Source organism: Vipera ursinii (genome assembly GCF_947247035.1).
Source record: "Vipera ursinii genome assembly, chromosome: 3".
Taxonomy (NCBI): Eukaryota; Metazoa; Chordata; class Lepidosauria; order Squamata; family Viperidae; genus Vipera; species Vipera ursinii.
This window is the reverse complement of record NC_139516.1, coordinates 63989896-64010130: the sequence shown is the minus strand read 5'-3', so window position 1 is coordinate 64010130 and position 20235 is coordinate 63989896. Positions and strand designations below refer to the sequence as shown.

Genomic DNA, 20235 nt, shown 5'->3' with positions numbered 1-20235 from the left:
GGGAATCCAACTTTTGTCTGTCTCTTGAGATGGGGAGACTCAGAAGATTGCTCTTCTTATTGCTTTTAAAGCATGCACTCTAAAGCATTGTCTGAATATGTACAGTGATACATAGATATTAAGGCTACTATGTGGGAATATTATAAGTGGAATATTTTTCATTAATTTTTGGGTTGAAAGGAAAGATCAGTATATAGCTTGAATTCATTTCCTACTACTATATATCTTTTTTTCCCAGTGACTTCCAATTGCATCTAAACACATTAGCTTAGCTTTTAGTTCTCACACTCTTCCTTTAGGACACACTGGCATATGCCACAGCCTTGCTGAATGAAAAAGATCAATCAGGAAGCAGTAATGGATCCGAGACCAGTCCGGCCAATGAGAATGGAGGCAGACATCTACAACAGGTGCGTGGGATGATTTTGTTTAGTCCGTGACGTATATGCTTGACAAAAATCAAACAGCCTGTCAACCGTCTAGCAAAGAACCTATAGACATGGGGAATACCTTACTCCTAAGTTTTAAAAATTAGCCTCTTGTAGGGATTGTGTATTAGGTGCTGTGACTGAGAAGTGTGTATATTATCACTATTGCATCTATAATATACTATAATAGAAAGGGTTTACATATACAGTATACAACAGTCATAATACTAAGCAAAGATCTGCTTATCCACTTCATAAAAAAAGACTTAGCCACCTCAACCAACACAAGACAGGGACGGTCTCTGGCCAGAAACAAAAACAATGATCAGTAGAAGTGGAGGGAGAAATGGAAAGACTGAAAGACTGAAGAACTCTTAAGTCCATCAGACCCAAGCTGCAATAATAGGATAAAACCCCACGAATTCAGGAAAACAAAAGAGGACTATGCAAAAGCCAAAAGGAGAAGCAAAACAAATTTCAGTTTCCTTCCCTCCAAATGAACTAAATAGATACTAATACAATACAGGGTGTCAATCAGAACGTTTAATGATTCTCAGATTTCTCTAAAGCCGTTCCAAGGATTTTGATTCAGTGTAATACCTTCAGTGAATGCAAAGATTCTGTTTGAAGGGATAATTGAAATCAAGCTCTGAATTAATTCATCCATCTGAAGCTTCACCTAGTCCTAATAATAGCTTACGTGATGTGCTTTGTTTTTAAGGCCCTATTGCCTTCAGTGGCAGGCCAGCGCTAAAGGAAATGGCGAACATGGGCAATATTCAAACATTACGTAGCAGGTAAAAATGTCACAATATAGTCATAGCAAGATTATATTATCCCATTGCACTGTATTTATATTCCATCTGTCCTGATAGTTCATGGTAGTGCTGATCTAATTTATATTGTATTTATTTCTAAACTAACCTTTGATGTAGTCAGTTTTGGAAGTATTTCCTTAGATGAAATTAACATTTCAAATTTTAAAATATTCTAATAAAAGCTCTTATCAATAGCGATCTCAATTAGTTCATTAAACTACATCTGACAACATGGATTCTCTACCCAGAGTGGCTGACAGGAAGCCTTTTTTTATCTCTGCAATCTCCTGCTCATTTTCACCCCCAACCGGTATTAAAAGAGAGTTATCTCTGATTCTAGGCATGTTCTAAGGTCATAATGACATGGAGCCATTGACAGATTTTGTCTTCCATAAGTTGGTTTAGGGGCCATATGTTGAGGGACATTGCTTTTGTAATATAGCAAATTCCGTACATGCTTCCCTTTTAGTGCTCCTAATCATGGTGTGTCATCCTAGCCTAATACAAGTAGTCCTCATTTAACAACTGCAGTTGAAACCAGCAATCCTGTTGCTATGTGTCAAGATCATTCAGTGATACTTCATATGACCCCTGATTTACATCAATTCCACTTTGGTCATTACCCACAAATTACCCGTGGTGATCACAATAACGGCAGCTTAAGACTTCCTGCCAGTTCCTCTTTTCACTTTGCCTGTCCGAAGGTGGCTGTGAAAGTTGCAAATGGTGATCATGTGACTGTAGAACACTGTCCATTGCAAAGGCACGCCAGTCGCCTAGTGCCCAAATTGCTATCCCATGACCACCGGGACGCCACAACCATTGTGCTGTCATAAGTTTGAACAGTTGCTAATCAGGGCAGTTATTAACTGAGGGCTATCTATATTTCTCATTCAGTCCATGCTGCTCCTTTCGTGGAAAAATTATAGGGTTAATTTCTGGTTTCCCAAAGGCAGTTGCTAAATGATGCATAAGGGCTGCTCCTGAAAAACCCCTTATAATACCTTCCAGCAGTAACTAGTTGTACAGTTTAAATAAAAAAGCCTAACCTTTCTAATTCTTTTGTGTTTTTAAAAGGGCTCAGTATCTCCTATGATGATTGGCGAACCTAGAAGTGACCTTGAAGATGTGGATACTTAATTGGTGGCTGCAAGCTGAAGGAGAAAAGCTCCTCTGAAGTGGGAGAATACCCAGCGCCTTTGTGATATGGCTGGAATCCTTTTGTTTTCACTTTTAGAGGAAAAGAAAGTAAATGCTCTCAAAAGATCAATAGGTACTTTGTAATGAGTTAAAAGTATTCTTCAGAGAAGTTCCAGCATTAGGCTATGAAAGTCTCCCGGCATCTGCTCTGATTCTTATAAAGATGCTAGTTTAGGCATGAGTAAAACAAAACAAAACCCCGTCAAGATTCCACCCATTTAAGAACAATTATCAAGTTATTGAAACTTTTATGTGAACATTTAATGAGTGAATGTAAAACTTTTGCTTTTCTGTGATGCTGCAAAACAAAAGAAAAAAGGGGGAAAAAAGACTTGGGTTTTATACGGAAGAAAAATCAGATTGCCTTTACATATGAATGGCAAATTTTTAATCTTTTTTGTTTGTTTGTTTGAAAATATTGAATAGGAATATTCAAAATTATGTAAAATAAAATGTGTGATTTACACTTGGCATTGTAAAATATTAGTTAAGAATACATTTACACAAGGACTTTTGTATTTAATATGTCTCTAGGTAATTTGTATAGTGCTTTACATAAAGGGTTGTTTTTAAGAGAGCCCTTTTATGTAAGGATGATTATTCCTTATGGAATGGTTTTGGTACAAGTTAGTCTGGAATTGGTAACCTTTTTCCTGATGCTGTGTGCTTGAAAGGGTAAGAGCAATAAAAGAGCTTTGTTTATTCCAAGAATACAATTAAGGCATCAGTAGAACTTTTTAGAAAATGATGAGTAAGTTTAACAAAAAAAAAGCACTTTAAGACAGAATTTTATTGCTGTTTGCCTCCTTAAATCATCCTTCTACTACTTGGAGACATATTGAATAAACCGTTGTGTTAATTATGTGATCTGCAATCATTTGCTTATACTGTTAAATTGAAAAAGTAGAAATTGGCTTTATACGATTACTGGAATAAAGTAGGGATGTTTCAATTCTTTAAAAAAAATTAACACAGGCAAAGGATTGCAAGCTGTTTTGCTTAGCTAGGCAGCACTTGAAATACAAGTGTAATTCTTTCAAAACTGGAAACAAATTGAACTTAATATGTTTTTGTTTACCACATGAAATGCAGTTAAATAATCTCTTAAATTACTCCCAACACTTTTCCACACCAATTTTGAATCCGTTCCCCCCCCCCACTTTTTCATCATTTGCTTTTCCTTTTGCTTTTGTTCAAGAATTTTGCCTTAATTTATACAATATACCGTGCACATGAACTGGGGGGAAAATGCTCAGAGTGCCTGGACGATTTGCCAAGTCAAAGGCACAAGCAGCCAAAAAGTGCCTCTTTTTTTTTCTTTTATTACTGTTACAAAAACTGAACTGGCACACAAATTACTTCACTGTTGTGCACTAGTTGTGAATATAACAGGTCATTTCACTGTTGCTGGAAATAGCTGCACATCTTCCAGTTGAAATTCTCTGCCATACGGGTGAGTCAGAGAAATACTGTTAACAATGACGCTTCAGTTGAATGTCTTCTCTGAAGATAATACTTTCAATGAAGTTAGCAGAACTCAGATATTTTATTAAGCCTTCAAACATTTTAATACAATGTTTTAAAATTTAGAATAAATGTTGTTCCTATCCCATCCTGACTGTGTCACCCTATCTTCCATTTAATGTAAATGAAAGTAAGTTATAGAGCTGATTTGAAGAGAAAGGCATCGGTCCAAAATCATTTAAATTTGCATTGTTTCCTATGGAAAAGGGGGTCTTATCCCAAATTGAAGCAGGGCATTTTTTCAGAATCACAAGATGATCTGTTTCACTGCTATACTTTCTAAAACCATTGCAAACTGTTTTCTGCTTCACTCCCAACTTGTAGAGTTAATGGTTATGGTTTCAAATATAATATTTGGTCAATTATTTGTCTTCCAGCTGGTGTCACTTCAATTGGCTGAAGACTTTTTTTTTTTAAAGAAACATTTGCCGTGCAAATTGTCACACATTTTATGTTGCAGTCTCTTTTACTGCCAGTCCTTTTGGATGAAAAATGCATTTTATACATAATGTTCTCTAGCATTGGGGCAATTACAATTCCGTTGCATCTTCTTATTGTGTACAGTTGTGTTAACTAGTTCGCAAGGGAGTGAAAAATGGAAGGGAGAGGCAGTTTCCCTGAGGAAAAAAATCCTGGTCAATGGAATAAAGTCTATCCCTCTCACCAAAAAAAGAAAAAGATTCCTGATTATTAACTTAAAAAACAGAGAGGTGTGGTGGCCTAGAGGTAAAGCTCTCTCACCTCACAATTGGGAGGCTGTGAGTTTGATCCTAGGTAATAGCCAATTTTTCTCTCTCTGGGCACCAAGACAAAATATCTGCTGTGAACTCCACCTAGGTGTCAGGAAGGACATTTGGCCAGTAAACGCTCAGCTCCATTCAGTCATCCCAACTCCACCCTGACGGAAGGGATTACAGGATCATTAAAAGAAAACAAAAACAGCTGCTGGTTTGGCTGGTTCATTTATCTAGCTCCTGTTCAATTAGAATTGGATGTTGGAGAATTTGAGAATTCAAAATCACCACTCAAAAATGGAATTATGAGAAAGTTATTCTCTGAATCTTACTTTGTCCTGTATTAGCATAAGGCTGGCCTGCTCCAAGTTTGTTTGTTTTTGTTTGTTTGTTTGTTTTTTGCCTTCCTAACCAGATGAAAAATAGTTTGGGATCCTAGTAGGAAGATTACATTAATGTTCTGTCTTCTCCTACCTAGAAGAAATGTGAAATATAATAGGGCAATAGCAATAGTACTTAAGACTTATATACCCTTCCCATAGTGAAAGCATTCTCTGAGCAGTTTACCAATGTCAACCTATTGCCCCCAACTATCCGGATCCTCGTTTTATCAACCTCGGAAGGATGGAAGGCTGAATCAACCTTGAGCCCATCAGGATCAAACTCCTGGCTGTGGGCAGAGTTAGCCTGCAATACTGCATTCTAACCACTGCACCACCAGAACAATATCAGTATTTTATACAAAAGAGGTTTGAGGGTATTAAGGATATTTTTCATACCTATCTTCTATATAATCTGGTAATGTTATACCTCCTAAAGTATTTTGTTCTCCCACACCTTTTACAATGGTATCGCTTATGAGCTTGAATCTCTAATGAAAAAATAAGATGTGATAAAAATTAATTTTTTTCGTGTTCCTCTTTCCTTAAATATAATTGTAGAAAAATGCAGAGGAGGGTTTTAAGTACAGTTTCATAAATGCAGCCACATTAAAATTGTATGAAACTTTATTTCAAAAAGAAATTGCTTTATAAAATGTTATATAAAACAGAATAAATAGATTCAGATAAAAATGTAAAATCTACAGCACAAAGAAATTCAAGCAATTGCAGTAGATAATAAATTTGAGTATTAACTTCAAAATAACATACAAAGAATTGCATGCAGTTTATTCATGACTCGATATTCTTTTTGTCTTTTCTAAAACAGAAATGCAACTTAGGCTGCAATCCGATACACATTTACTTTGAACTAAGCTTAATATTTAAGGAAACATGTATAATATGGTCCCTTAGTTAAAAATATTTTTACCCAGAAATTGAGCATACACATGATTAAATTCAATTATATAGGCAATTAAACATTTGTTAAGTGGGAAAGAGTTTTACATGAAATTAATAGCTTGCTTTGAAAAAACCAATTTAAATGGTTTCTACTAAACACTTTATTAGAAAACTATACTGTTTGGTGCGAGTTACCCAGTGTTTACTTGGTTTCATGTAAACCAAGGCCACTCATGCAGAAGTCCCTAAGTCTTCAGTGCTTTTTAAAAGCTTCAGGTTTGCTTGTATAAAACTATTCTTCATTGGTCCAGTGGAGCCCAATGATAACTTTTTTTCAGCTACAGTTCCCAGTATTTTTCAGAATAAAAATCCTTATCATAGGAAGATGGGGCTGAGTTATGCTTCAGCGATATCTAGGGGGTTAGTAGTTATCCACACTGATCCAGCCTCCTTAGAGAAAACTGCTCTGATTTTTGCAGAGCTTCTTCCATTCATGGTTACAGAAACTAACAAAGTGAAATAAAAGAGGAGAAACTTCTGCTTCTTAAAAGTTAGTTTAAGGATACAATAGGGCAGGAGTGTTAAACTGCCAGGCTGCCAGCCGATTGCATCATACAGAGGCCATGTCCACCCCAGGTCCGGCAATGCAAAAAAAAGTTGTGAAACTTCGCGACACTTCACATGACGTGGTGAGTTTGCCACCCATACAATAGGATATAATCCTATTTATTTTGACACTAGAGAATGATGACAAAATAGTACAAACTAGATCCTAAATGACCAACACTGTTTCAGGTTGAGAGTTGCAACTACCATAGAATCACAAGAAGTGAGCATAGGCAGGAGAAACATTTCCCAATTCTTATCAATTTGTATTTGAATACTGCTATATCTTATTTTATTGTGCTTTGCTTTATTCAACTTTGCATATAAAAGCATTTTTTTAACAAATCGAAAGCTTATGGCAACCCTGCGTTGAACAAATCTGTTGGCACCATTTTCCAACAGCATTTGCTCATTAATAATAAAGAACCTTGTTTTTTAGATATAGTGCTATTTTACACATTTGATAAGACTATAGTAGAATGCAAACATAACTTTTACAAGCACTCAGCAAACACACATGCCTGCCCCCCCAAAATAGTGTGACTCACTTTATTGTAATATTCGCTGATCTGGAACCGAACCCACAATATCTCCCAGGTATGCCTGTTTCCTTCAAAAGTATTAAACAGTTAACTACAAAGGATACTCTGTTAATTGCACAGGGCCTCTAGAAGTAAGGGTTAAATACAGCCCATGGTTTGTCGATGCTTGCTGCAAAATATTACAACTTACTATATAAAAATATTCAAAAAAGGATATAATGATAATTGGTATGCTCTGAAATTAATCTGCTATCCTGAGCAGATTTAAAGTTTTAATACTTTCACTTTCTCCATTTTTAAGCATCACTAATATATACACAGAAGTTTCTAGTTATAATTCAACCAATGAAAGGTGACCAAGTTAAAGAATTACACAGAAATAGCTACCTTCTTCATCCTTCTGCCTGCTCTGCCCCACCCCCCCCCACCCCCAGCATAATTCTATGCTATCAACATAATGCATTGAACTACTAGTGGATGGTTGACAAAATAGAAATTCTAAAAAGCCTGGAAGTCACTGATTGCAAATAAAAAGTTGGTGAAGAATCATGTATGCAGCTAATTATCAAAGATATTTTTACAAATGCAGCTTAACTGATATTATTGAGACAACAAAGACACCCATTTCTCGATGTTAACGATGGGAACGTTGCTAGAGGGATGATGTTTTGCACAGCTGCAGCATCTGAAATAGTTGTGCTATCACAAGCCACCCCAAGCTGTATTGGAGTCCTGCTTTAGGGACTACTGTGTTTACCAGTGTGGCCTTATATGGCAATTGTCAAAAATTGTGGGTCCTTTGGACAGCTGGGGAGGGGAAAAGGTAGAATTGTCACTTGTTACTGGAACTTTGTTTCTCATCCTGTAAGACCCTCTTTCTGCAGCAGATGGCAACTGCGGTTGCTCCTTTGCTTCCTGGACGGCTGATTACAATGCACGTGTTGTCCACTGAATATGCCCCAAGAGTATTGGAGCTATGTGACTGGGCATTACATCCGGTTAGAGTCCAGCCATCCTCACAGGTCTCCATCACCTGAGAAAAAGGAATTGAGGTTATTTTTAATCAACAATACTGCGAGAGCGAGCCTTGGTGGAGCAGTGGGCTAATGCCTCCTTAAGTAACACCAGCTGCCTGCAATTAGTGCAGATTCGAGTCCCACCAGGCTCAAGGTTGACTCAGCCTTCCATCCTTCCGAGGTAGGTAAAATGAGGACCCAGATTGTTGGGGGCAATAAGCTGACTTTGTAAAAATGCCACTTGGGAGGGGCCGAAAGCCCTAATAAGCAGGCATATACATAGAATGAAGGCTATTGCTAAGCACATCGATTTGTGCTTTAGATTGTAAGCCGCCCTGAGTCTTCGGAGAAGGGCGGGATATAAATGGGATTTTTTAAAAAAAAAATTCTCGTGTCTGTAATCTTTAACTCGGCAATCACAGGGCAAAACATTTTCAAAGTACCTCAAATGGGCTAACTTACAGAATCTATCCAAAATTCAGGACCCGTGACTCCCATGGAATTGAAATGTGGCAAATTTTATAAAGCATTTTATGACACGAAAATAAAAGCATTTTATGACCTAGTACAGGCATGTCAAACTCGCGACATCGCGTGACGTATCGTGACTTTTTCCCCATTACCGGCAATGGGAAGGGCGCGGTTTCGTTGTGATGCATACGGGCCAGCAGTTTGACATGCCTGACCTAGTACAACATGTCATAAAACGTTTCCTGTGGTCAACTGATGTTTATGCTCCTTTCAAGCAGATACATCTTTGAATATCTCCCTGATTTTTTAAAGAAATTTTCAAAGCACATTAGATCCCATTGTTGAACGCATTGAGAAATCTGGGAAGGAAATATATCTGAAATTATGACCCAACAGGACACAGGTTATCTAGCAGTAAAAAAGTTTCCAAAATAGTATAGGTTCTCCCAATCCTCCTAAAATTCAACTCTAGCAACACTAGCCAGCATGTCCAGTGATCAAAGATCATGAGAAATATAATATATGAAAAGGAGGTTTCCTGCCCTTAGTTTGTGTAATCGGCTTTTCTTCCTGTGTTGATTCCTTTTCCTTTTGAAAATTACTACTCTGAGCTTCTGAAGCATAGACATATCTTCTCTCTTCTGCTAATGAAGCTCTGCAAAATGCTGCAGAGAAGCTGACCTTTCTAATTTAAAAGTAAACATTTTTTTTCATAGAAAATTTTCAGAAGAAGTAACAGTTGACTGAAACACAACTGTGCTATAGCTATTAGAAAGATTACTTCCTACAGTACTGAACATGAATGAGGCACTAGTTCTCTTGTTCTTTCTCTGTAGAACCTCTTTTTATAGCAGATCTTCAAAGTAAATCCTTGTCGGACTATCTGTGACTAAATCCGTAAAACACACAACCAGGTCAGGTAAAGAACAAGAAACTCCATGTACACAAGTGTTAACTTTAATTAATGCTAATTTTGATTAGTTTTTATTTTGGTTGCTAGAAGCTCGCATTTTACAGAAGACCAGCCCATTTGATTAATTTATGGAACAATGTCTTGTGCAAAACAAGAAAAGAGCAAGTCAGTAAATAGGCAAACTGCATTGTGTGAACAGACAATCTCTAACGGCCTTTCCCTGGCTGCTACAGTGGCCGTGCAAGGGATGGCACAGAATCATTTTCATCTTCCAATTCATCAGAGCTTGCACTTCTTAGGAAGCAAGTTACCAGATGCCATCAAGAATGATATATACATACCTTTGTTGAGTACTCCAGGGGAGGATGTCCCTGAACTTTGCACTCAAGGCTGGGTGCATGGCAGCAGAAAGCATGCACCGTTGCTTCTCCTTGGCTTACACAGTGGGCCCACCTACTGTCTGCCCGGTGTACAGCATTGATGCCGCCACTGAGATCTCCAGCCAGAGAATGAGTGCTGCAGCCTGCCAGTGTAGATCATATTAGGGCATTTTGTAAAAAAAATAAAAATCACTGAATTATTTTTTTTATTGAAAAGTTTTAACATACAGTTTATCTTTAACAATCCCCCCTCCCCCTCCCCTCTCCCTCCCCCCTCCCTCTCCCCCCTCCCCCCTCCCCCCCCACTTCCCAGAGCTAAATACAAGGTATATATATAAAAAAAAACAATCATAAACAACCATATACTAAAAACCATAAACTCTAAAATCCATCACTCTCTAGCTTATATAGGATAAAACAAACCTTAGTAGTATTACAGGGAGTGCAGAATTATTAGGCAAATGAGTATTTTGACCACATCATCCTCTTTATGCATGTTGTCTTACTCCAAGCTGTATAGGCTCGAAAGCCTACTACCAATTAAGCATATTAGGTGATGTGCATCTCTGTAATGAGAAGGGGTGTGGTCTAATGACATCAACACCCTGTATCAGGTGTGCATAATTATTAGGCAACTTCCTTTCCTTTGGCAAAATGGGTCAAAAGAAGGACTTGACAGGCTCAGAAAAGTCAAAAATAGTGAGATATCTTGCAGAGGGATGCAGCACTCTTAAAATTGCAAAGCTTCTGAAGCGTGATCATCGAACAATCAAGCGTTTCATTCAAAATAGTCAACAGGGTCGCAAGAAGCGTGTGGAGAAACCAAGGCGCAAAATAACTGCCCATGAACTGAGAAAAGTCAAGCGTGCAGCTGCCAAGATGCCACTTGCCACCAGTTTGGCCATATTTCAGAGCTGCAACATCACTGGAGTGCCCAAAAGCACAAGGTGTGCAATACTCAGAGACATGGCCAAGGTAAGAAAGGCTGAAAGACGACCACCACTGAACAAGACACACAAGCTGAAACGTCAAGACTGGGCCAAGAAATATCTCAAGACTGATTTTTCTAAGGTTTTATGGACTGATGAAATGAGAGTGAGTCTTGATGGGCCAGATGGATGGGCCCGTGGCTGGATTGGTAAAGGGCAGAGAGCTCCAGTCCGACTCAGACGCCAGCAAGGTGGAGGTGGAGTACTGGTTTGGGCTGGTATCATCAAAGATGAGCTTGTGGGGCCTTTTCGGGTTGAGGATGGAGTCAAGCTCAACTCCCAGTCCTACTGCCAGTTTCTGGAAGACACCTTCTTCAAGCAGTGGTACAGGAAGAAGTCTGCATCCTTCAAGAAAAACATGATTTTCATGCAGGACAATGCTCCATCACACGCGTCCAAGTACTCCACAGCGTGGCTGGCAAGAAAGGGTATAAAAGAAGGAAATCTAATGACATGGCCTCCTTGTTCACCTGATCTGAACCCCATTGAGAACCTGTGGTCCATCATCAAATGTGAGATTTACAAGGAGGGAAAACAGTACACCTCTCTGAACAGTGTCTGGGAGGCTGTGGTTGCTGCTGCACGCAATGTTGATGGTGAACAGATCAAAACACTGACAGAATCCATGGATGGCAGGCTTTTGAGTGTCCTTGCAAAGAAAGGTGGCTATATTGGTCACTGATTTGTTTTTGTTATGTTTTTGAATGTCAGAAATGTATATTTGTGAATGTTGAGATGTTATATTGGTTTCACTGGTAAAAATAAATAATTGAAATGGGTATATATTTGTTTTTTGTTAAGTTGCCTAATAATTATGCACAGTAATAGTCACCTGCACACACAGATATCCCCCTAAAATAGCTATAACTAAAAACAAACTAAAAACTACTTCCAAAAATATTCAGCTTTGATATTAATGAGTTTTTTGGGTTCATTGAGAACATGGTTGTTGTTCAATAATAAAATTAATCCTCAAAAATACAACTTGCCTAATAATTCTGCACTCCCTGTAAATATATATAGAAAAGCTAAAATAGAAAAAGAAAAAAAAGAAAGAAGACTTATTCAAATGCTACATGAAACTTCTTGACCCTATACTTATTCTGGATAAACTCAATCCATTTTCTCCATTCCATAATATAACGTTCTTGCGAGTGATCTTTCAAATAAGCCGAAATCTTCGCCATCTCTGCCAGGTCGGAGACCTTTAAAGTCCACTCTTCTATGGTCGGCAGTTCCTCTTTCTTCCAATACTGACCTATCAAAAGTCTTGCTGCCGAAAAATCACTGAATTATATACATGGCTATCACTGTTAGCTAAGGATTCTGTTTTTTGTACATTACTGTAAGATTAGAAAATAAATGGCGGCACATCCTGCAGTCTGTATTCTCACATGCAAAAAAAACCCCCAAAAAATCCTTAGGAAAGGGAAAATGGAACTATCAACTTTGGTTTTCAATTTTTGCAAAGTGTTCAAAAAATATTTTAACGTTTCCACAGTGGACCAGATGGGGAATGCCAGGCATTTAGCACAAGACAAATGGGGAGCCAGATGAAAGTGGAATCCGGATCAGCTTTATCATTAAGAAGTTTTATTTCTGGTGGGAAATGCTAGAAGATGGTGAGAAGCAGGAACTGTAACTTTTTTTTCTTTTGTGCTGCTAAAGCTGGTCTCTGCCAATAGCATACCATTAGTCACACAATCTGATATGCTCTTAGTATTTTATGCATACAAGACCTATTTTAGTGCAGATCCCATTTGCTACAATACAACTTATACATAAACATACCTCCACATCATAAATTTTGCTTTAGTTACTACCATCAGAGCTGTCATAGCATACCTGTCAAAACATGGCTATCTTTGATGCAGGTAACACTTTTCATGGCCATGCCCTCTGTGGTCTGTGAATGGCTATTAACCTGGCAGTCAGCCTTGGGCCAAATGCAACACCTAGCTATGGCATAGACACCTTGGCCTCGAAATCTGTTGTGAGCCACACACTCCTTCTTGCCTCCAATATCCTAGCATTTAGGGAAAAGAAGAAGTGGCATCAAATCTGATTTTCATATCCAGCTGAGATGCAGATCTGTGTATAAAATTAATTAAAATTAAATAGCAAACTACACCATCTTGCCTTTGAACATTACCTCAATGTGCTCCCCTCGCCGCTTGCCATTCTTTGATAAACTTGAGCAGCTGAACATGTCTTCGTTGCTGTTGCATCGGGCAACAGCTGTTGCTTCACTGGTTGAGTCAGACAAGGAAGACCACACAGAGCGACAGTACAGTTGTTCTTCTGAAAGAGAGTCGCTAATGGTCACTGTTAAAGGACTAACAGAATCCCATTTGTTTAGGACTATCTCCAGGCTTTACAATTTCTGTAATTCAACCACTTGGAAAGATCCTACCTTTGAAAAATACATTGCACTAACACACATAATTGACTGAATAAACCTCAAACCAGAGGTGCTGAAGTTTGAAAAATGTCTTCTTTGTGCTTGCATTATTTTAACTTTGAAAACCCTGAAATAAAGGCAGGAATTAGCGTGCTAAGCCTCCCCCCCAAAAAAACATTTTCCAAACACTAAAGAAGGTCAAAGGTTTTCACTTCACCTTCTAGAGTAGGTAGAGAGAATGGCTTTGAAGAACATATGGAACATCCACAATCAAGCTAACAATTAAATAAGTGAAGCTTGAGTCCAAGCCAAGGAAATAATTTGAAAAACACCCGAGTTTCCCGCCTTGTGAAGAGGGAGGGAAGATGGCACATTCAGATTTCCAAGATTCTGCTGCTAAAGCTGTTCTGCTAGAAGTAGCTTAGAACTGCATGGTGTCTGTTTCATAGACTGGCGTACCTGGTGACATCTGGTGACATCCCTATACCACAGACATATCCCCGATGATCTCCAAGGAGGAAACTGATGGCAAAAGTTGAAAAGATGGGTCATTCTTGCCATAAAACAAGAATTAAAAATTGCAAAGGTTGAGTGAAGTTCATGAATAAAACTGGCTATTTGGAGGGATTGGATTAGATTAGATTAGATTAGATTAGATTAGATTAGATTAGACTAGACTACCTTTATTGTCATTTTTTTACTGTGGGTACAATGGCACACATCAAAAATGAAATTTAGTTTAGATTTCTGCCTAACTAGCAAATATGCTTACATTTTGGTTATCAATTAAGTTACAAATGTTGATTAACAGTAAAATAGATACAAAAAGGCTAATAGTTTAAAAAACTAGTGAAAGAGATGTCAATAGATTTTCTAAAGAGAGAAAATGGGGCCAAATACAGATAGTGCAACACAATTTGGACTTGATAAATGTGCGATCACATTTAAATGAATTAACTCACAAGATACTCAACTTTTAAGTAAAACAAACATAAAAGGTCTAGACTCTAGCACCTAAGTGAGCTTATAAATATCTGGAAATTTTGGAAACATCAGATAGTTTGTACAACAAATAAATAGAAGAATACTATAGGCTCGAATTAATGTAGTTGGTTGAAGAAAATCCTAAAATCTCACCAAAATGGTTGAATCAGACAATTCATAAGCAATATCAATAATTAGATCTATTACAGGAATATTGAACCTTGTTAATCTTGACCAGCAAATCAGAAAATTAATGCTTAGAAATAATGCCCTATATCCTCATATTGTTATTGACAAGATTTTTTTCCAAGAAAGACTGGTGGGCTAGCACCGATTAAAGGTAAAATAAAGAACAAAAATAAAGCTTAATGATTACATCAAGGCAATAACAAAGCTTTATTGAATTAATCTCAGAAAGAAAGGCTATTTGGGGAAATGGAATCTCAGTGAGTATAAAAAGCAACAGCTTGAAATGAGGTTAGAAAATTGGAAAAGCAAAAGCAATATCTTCCTTGAAAGGTATTGAAGGAAAATTTGACAACAGTAAAACATGACAGTGGCTTAAGGATGAAGTATTTTAAAAAGGAAGCATTGTAGAAAGAATGCTTTTTATTGCTCAAGAACAAGCATTAAGTACAAATGTTGTCAAAGCAAAAGTAGAAAAGATCAGTTTAGTTAGTAAATGCCAGTCGTGCCAAGGAAGACGATTACAAAAAAGGCATAGTTGAATTGGGAAGATATCACTGGCATTTTGGTCAAGAGTACAAATTCACCATCAATTCAGAATGGCTGGAAACATAAAACTGCAGATAACATCACAGGGCAAAAAAAAAGATACTTAAAATTCAGACTGATCATCTCTTTGAACATAATGCACACCCCTTTACTGTCTGAATTTGGAACAACTTACAACAGACCAATCACAACCAACAGTATTGTTGGGCTCCTCCTCATACACAGACATTACCCTTACCATGTCCAAGTTCTTGGGCAGACTTCAAATCATGAAGAATATGCTATTATACATGATTAGTAGAATAAGAATTATTCCTGCAAGCATCTTTAGTAAAATTTTACTAACATCTTTAGTAAAAATTCTTTTTCACTTCAATCAACTGGAGTGTAGAGTCTGCTTTCCTAAATGATTGTTTTGGGGCAGGTCTGACAGCTTATTTTTAGCGACTTCTAGTGATGGAATTTTTACTAAAGATGTTGGTTGCAGGAAGATGAAGCAGAAACTGAAGTTCCCACTCACTGATACAAAGAGCCAAACTTAACATTCCTCATCCCTCCACCCAATGTCCAGTCCGTTATCACCCAAACCAGGATCGCCGAGATGTTGTGGGAAACTCTGGGTTGTTTAGAGTGTTGGAATTTCATACTCTGGGCAAGCGGCGTTAAAGATGCCTGATGTAACCGGTACAAACAGCCCTGGTCTTCTTCATGTCAGTTCCCCCTTCCCATTTCCCACCATTAGATACACAGGTGTGGGTTGCCCCAAATGCCTCTGCACTCCCTTCTCCTTTGATGGCAGGACGCCAGCAAGGCGCCAGGCCGACGATAGAGATCCTGACATAAGCTTTATTTGGCTATAAAAATAATTCATTGGGGCAATAGTTTATTAGCCAATTCAAAGTCCTGGTATAATCCTCAGCTTCTTAAGGAGTTTGCTCAATCAAGGCAGTAAAAAAATTACTCCAGGTTTAAAGTTTATATTCAATTATAATCAGGTTGAATAGGTAGCAGCTAAGTTCAAATAGTTAGTTTGGTGTAGTGGGTAAAAACACCAAGCTAGAACCAGAAGAGTGTGAGTTTCTAGCCCTGGTTTCGACATGAGACATCTGGGTAATTTTGGGTCAATCACTCTTCCTCAGCCCCTGCAAGAAAGCAATGCAAACCACTACCAAATATATTTCTAATAAAACGTGATAGACATATTCAGGCAGTTTCCAGGAGTCAAGACTCGCATGAAGACACAGGATCTGACATAGTTCAGGCCTGTACCAATGAAGAAGACATCAACAGGACTCTCACCTGCTACAATTTTGGAGGGAAGCCCAGCCACTCTGTTTGGTGTTAACAGCCTCTGGTCTTCTGGAAACCAAGCCTCGTTCATAAGGTTTTTGACAGAAAAGTGGATCAGTTTTTGCCTCAGCTCGGAGATGGACAGAGCGGGGTTGGCATTCAAAATAATGGCTGCAATACCTAGGACAAGAAACAAGCCCTGTTTTTATTCCTCAAAAAAACACACATGAAGAGGGATTAGGTTATGTATTTCTACATTTTATATTTGTATAATTACCGCAAAATAACGCTTTGTGCTTGTATGGTTTTTTTAAAGGAAGCCCAATTGATACCGATTATTTGCTTGGCAAAATCTGAGGCAACTTAATACAAATGCCAATGTTCTCTTACATTTTCCCTTCAAAAAAAATTATGCTTGAATCCACCTGCCTGCGTCTGAGGATTTCTATATGTGTGCGCATATGAATAATATAAGCATGAACCAACTATGCTCTTCAATTTCTAATTTGAATTAATGCTCCAGTAACATTTCAGAGTAACACCAGTCTCAATGGCTTAAAAGATTATATATGAGAATGTCTTTGTTTTCATGGTTTTGTCCCATCTCATCCCTGTATTTCTGCTTTGTGATTAAAGCTCATAAGAAATTAATGGAAAATAAATGTTTTATCAGGCCAGTTTGATTTAAAACACTGGGGAACTTTCAGTCAAATAATTTTCTTTCCTGTTTCTGAATGTGATTGGAAAAGTGAATATGATATTATTTATTTATTTATTTATTTATTTAGTTATATTTATATACCGCCCTATTCCCTGAGGACTCAGGGCGGTTTACAGGGAATTAAAAATCCAAAATACAAAAATTAAGAACCAAATTAAAAAATATTAAATTAACCCTGTAGTCAATTAAAAAGAACCCCAAATTAAAAATTCCTCCTCAGTCTGGGCCCGAGAGCTCGAAGAGCCAGGTCTTCAGGCCCCGGCGGAATGATCGAAGGTCGGGGGCAGTTCTCAGCTCCACTGGCAGCTGGTTCCAGAGGGCAGGCGCTCCCACCGAGAAGGCCCTATCCCTGGGTGTCACCCGCCGGCAGTCTCTTACCGGCGGGACCCTGAGCAGACCCTCCCTGTGGGAGCGCACTGGGCGAAGGGCATTTGATGCCGGCAGCAGGTGTTCCCTCAGATATCCCGGACCCAGGCCATGTAGGGCTTTATAGGTGATAACCAGCACCTTGAATTTCACCCGGAGGGCAACCGGAAGCCAATGCAGCTCACGGAGTAGAGGTGTTACATGGGAGTATCGGGAAGCCCCCATTACAACTCGCGCGGCCGCATTCTACACCAGTTGAAGCCTCCGAGTGGTCTTCAAGGGCAGCCCCATGTAGAGAGCGTTACAGTAGTCCAAACGGGAGGTCACAAGCGCATGAGTAACTGTGCGTAGGGCGTCTCGGTCCAGATAGGGACGCAACTGGCGCACCAGGCGAACCTGGGCAAAAGCCCCCCTGGTCACGGCTCCTATGTGATCTTCAAAATTGAGCCGTGAATCCAGGAGGACGCCCAAGTTGCGAGCCCTATCGACGGGGGGTAACACCTCACCCCCCATCATTAAGGATGGAATAACTTGGTTAACCCGAGATGCCGATATGCACAGCCACTCAGTCTTGGCGGGATTGAGACGAAGCCTGTTTCTCCCCATCCAGACCTGAACCGCCTCCAGGCATCGGGACATCACGGAGAGGGCATCACTGGGTTGGTTCGGGGTGGAAAGAAAAAGTTGGGTATCATCAGCGTACTGATGATACCCCACCCCAAAACCACGAATGATCTCGCCCAGCGGCTTCATATAGATGTTGAACAGGAGAGGCGAGAGAACCGACCCCTGAGGGACTCCACAAATGAGAGACCTCGGGGCGGATCTCTGCCCTCCTGTCAACACCGACTGCGAGCGGCCCTGGAGGTAGGAGGAGAACCACCGTAAAACGGTGCCTCCCACTCCCAGCCCCCTGAGACGCCGCAGTAAGATACCATGGTCGATGGTATCGAACGCCGCTGAGAGATCTAATAGGACCAGGACAGAGGAGCAACCCCTGTCCCTAGCCCTCCAGAGATCATTCACCAGCGCGACCAATGCCGTCTCCGTGCTGTGTCCGGGCCTGAAGCCCGATTGGTACGGGTCCAGATAATCAGTTTCCTCCAGGAACAGAGGGAGCTGATGCGCCACCACACTCTCAACAACCTTCGCCAGAAAGCGAAGGTTGGAGACTGGACGGTAGTTGTTTAAAACAGCCGGGTCCAAAGCAGGCTTCTTGAGAAGGGGTCTCACCACCGCCTCCTTCAAGGCGGCAGGAAAGACACCCTCCTTCAAGGAAGCAGTTATTACTGCATGGAACCAGCCTCGTGTTCCTTCCCGAGCCGCATAAGCTAGCCAGGAGGGGCACGGATCCAACAAACAGGTGGTGGTGCTCAGTCTCCCCATGATCCTGTCCACATCATCAGGGGAAACAGGGTCGAACTCATTCCAGATAACGTGCTCAAGACCGCCTGATTCCTCCACATTAGACTCTGCCCAGTCAGAGTCCAAGCCGGTCCGGATCCGAGCGATTTTGTCCGCCAGATGATGACTAAACTCCTCGGCTCGTCCCTGCATGGGATCCTCTCTCACCTCCTGGTTAAGGAGGGAGCGAGTCACCCTAAACAGGGCGGCCGGGCGATTATCTGCGGACGCGATAAGGGCGGCAAAGTAGATTAGACTTCGCCGTCCTTATCGCCGCAAGATAAGACCTTATAAAGGTTCTTAACTGCAATCGGTCGGATTCGGATCGGCTGGATCTCCAACCGCTCTCTAGACCTCGTCTTCGCCGCTTCATCTCCCGGAGCTCCACAGAGAACCATGGGGCCCAACGGGATCTGCGTCGGGTCAGAGGTCGCATGGGTACAACGCAGTCGAGTGCCCTGGTGGCTGCCGTTTCCCAGGCCTCCACCAGGGCATCGACTGGGCTGTGGGTAAGGGTGATAGGTATAGGCCCAAGCGCCCTCTGGAACCGATCTGGGTCCATTAGGCGCCTGGGGCGGAACCACCTGGTCGGCTCCGCCGCCCAGCGGCGGGGGATGGCATGACGGAAAACTATAAATTAGATTTATATGGAGAGAAAGAGGCCTATCCATCAATAAAAAGTCCCTGTTCCATACTCAGTTAAAAGTTACTCTAAATCCTAAACATCAATTCAGTTTCTCATAAGTCAGCTTCATCAGGAGTTTAAATATTTTTTCAGGAAGCCAATGGAATCTAAAAAGGACTAAACTTGCTTATCTTGATAATACAGACAAAATTATTTACCTGCCTCTTCTAGAAAAAGACAAGGGGAAATGCAAAGGTCTACCAATTCTTTAAGCAATCCACTGGTGCCATTAAAACATAGATGCAATGAAAATGTCCAAATTGTACCAGTTTAATTTGTACCACTGGTGGGTATTACAAAGGTAGGAACACCAGAGCCCTGGTGGCCCAGTGGTTAGAATGCAGTACTGCAGGCTACTTCTGCTGACTGCCGGCTGACAGCAATTCAGCAGTTCGATTCTGACCAACTCAAGGTTGACTCAGCTTTCCATCCTTCAGAGGTAGGTAAAATGAGGATGCAGATTGTTGGGGGCAATATGTTCTGTACCAGCCTGCTACCGGCCCTGCAGAAAAGGCAGGGACAACCCCTTTTACAAGAAGGCAAGAGGCTGGAATTACGCCTGCCAAATTTATTACTACAAAAACAAACGGAACAAGACAAACCAAGAAACCGGAGCTTTAAGAAACATGAACTATCCGAGCGGTTGCCTTCAGCAAACCAGCCCTCCCAGACATTCCCCTTATATAGAGTTCAGGGCGTGGCTTCTCTCTGCCTCCTTCCGAAAAGCCCCATTGCCTTCCTCTGT

The 20235-nt window shown here is 40.1% G+C and overlaps 2 protein-coding genes across 5 annotated transcripts in view; one reads left to right on the top strand and one right to left on the bottom strand.

Moving 5' to 3' along the window:
- The window catches only part of USP24 (ubiquitin specific peptidase 24), an 88483-nt gene extending 82769 nt beyond the window's left edge, over positions 1–5714 (top strand). For 3 of the 4 annotated variants that reach the window (XM_083359755.1, XM_083359757.1, XM_083359754.1), the window contains 2 exons: positions 300–410; positions 2324–5714. In XM_083359755.1, the coding sequence (XP_083215881.1) occupies positions 300–410; positions 2324–2386 (174 nt within the window). In that variant the 3' untranslated portion in view covers positions 2387–5714. Of the gene's footprint in view, positions 1–299; positions 411–1149; positions 1226–2323 lie in introns of all 4 variants that reach the window. The other variant, XM_083359756.1, reaches the window with a different exon arrangement.
- Positions 5715–6092: 378 nt separating this feature from the next.
- The window catches only part of PCSK9 (proprotein convertase subtilisin/kexin type 9), a 43032-nt gene continuing 28889 nt past the window's right edge, over positions 6093–20235 (bottom strand). The window contains exons 8-12 of the mRNA XM_083357679.1: positions 16324–16494; positions 13057–13205; positions 12750–12930; positions 9877–10058; positions 6093–8168 (exon numbers count right to left, since the gene is read on the bottom strand). Coding sequence (XP_083213805.1) covers positions 7968–8168; positions 9877–10058; positions 12750–12930; positions 13057–13205; positions 16324–16494 — 884 coding nt within the window. The 3' untranslated portion in view covers positions 6093–7967. The remainder of the gene's footprint in view (positions 8169–9876; positions 10059–12749; positions 12931–13056; positions 13206–16323; positions 16495–20235) is intronic.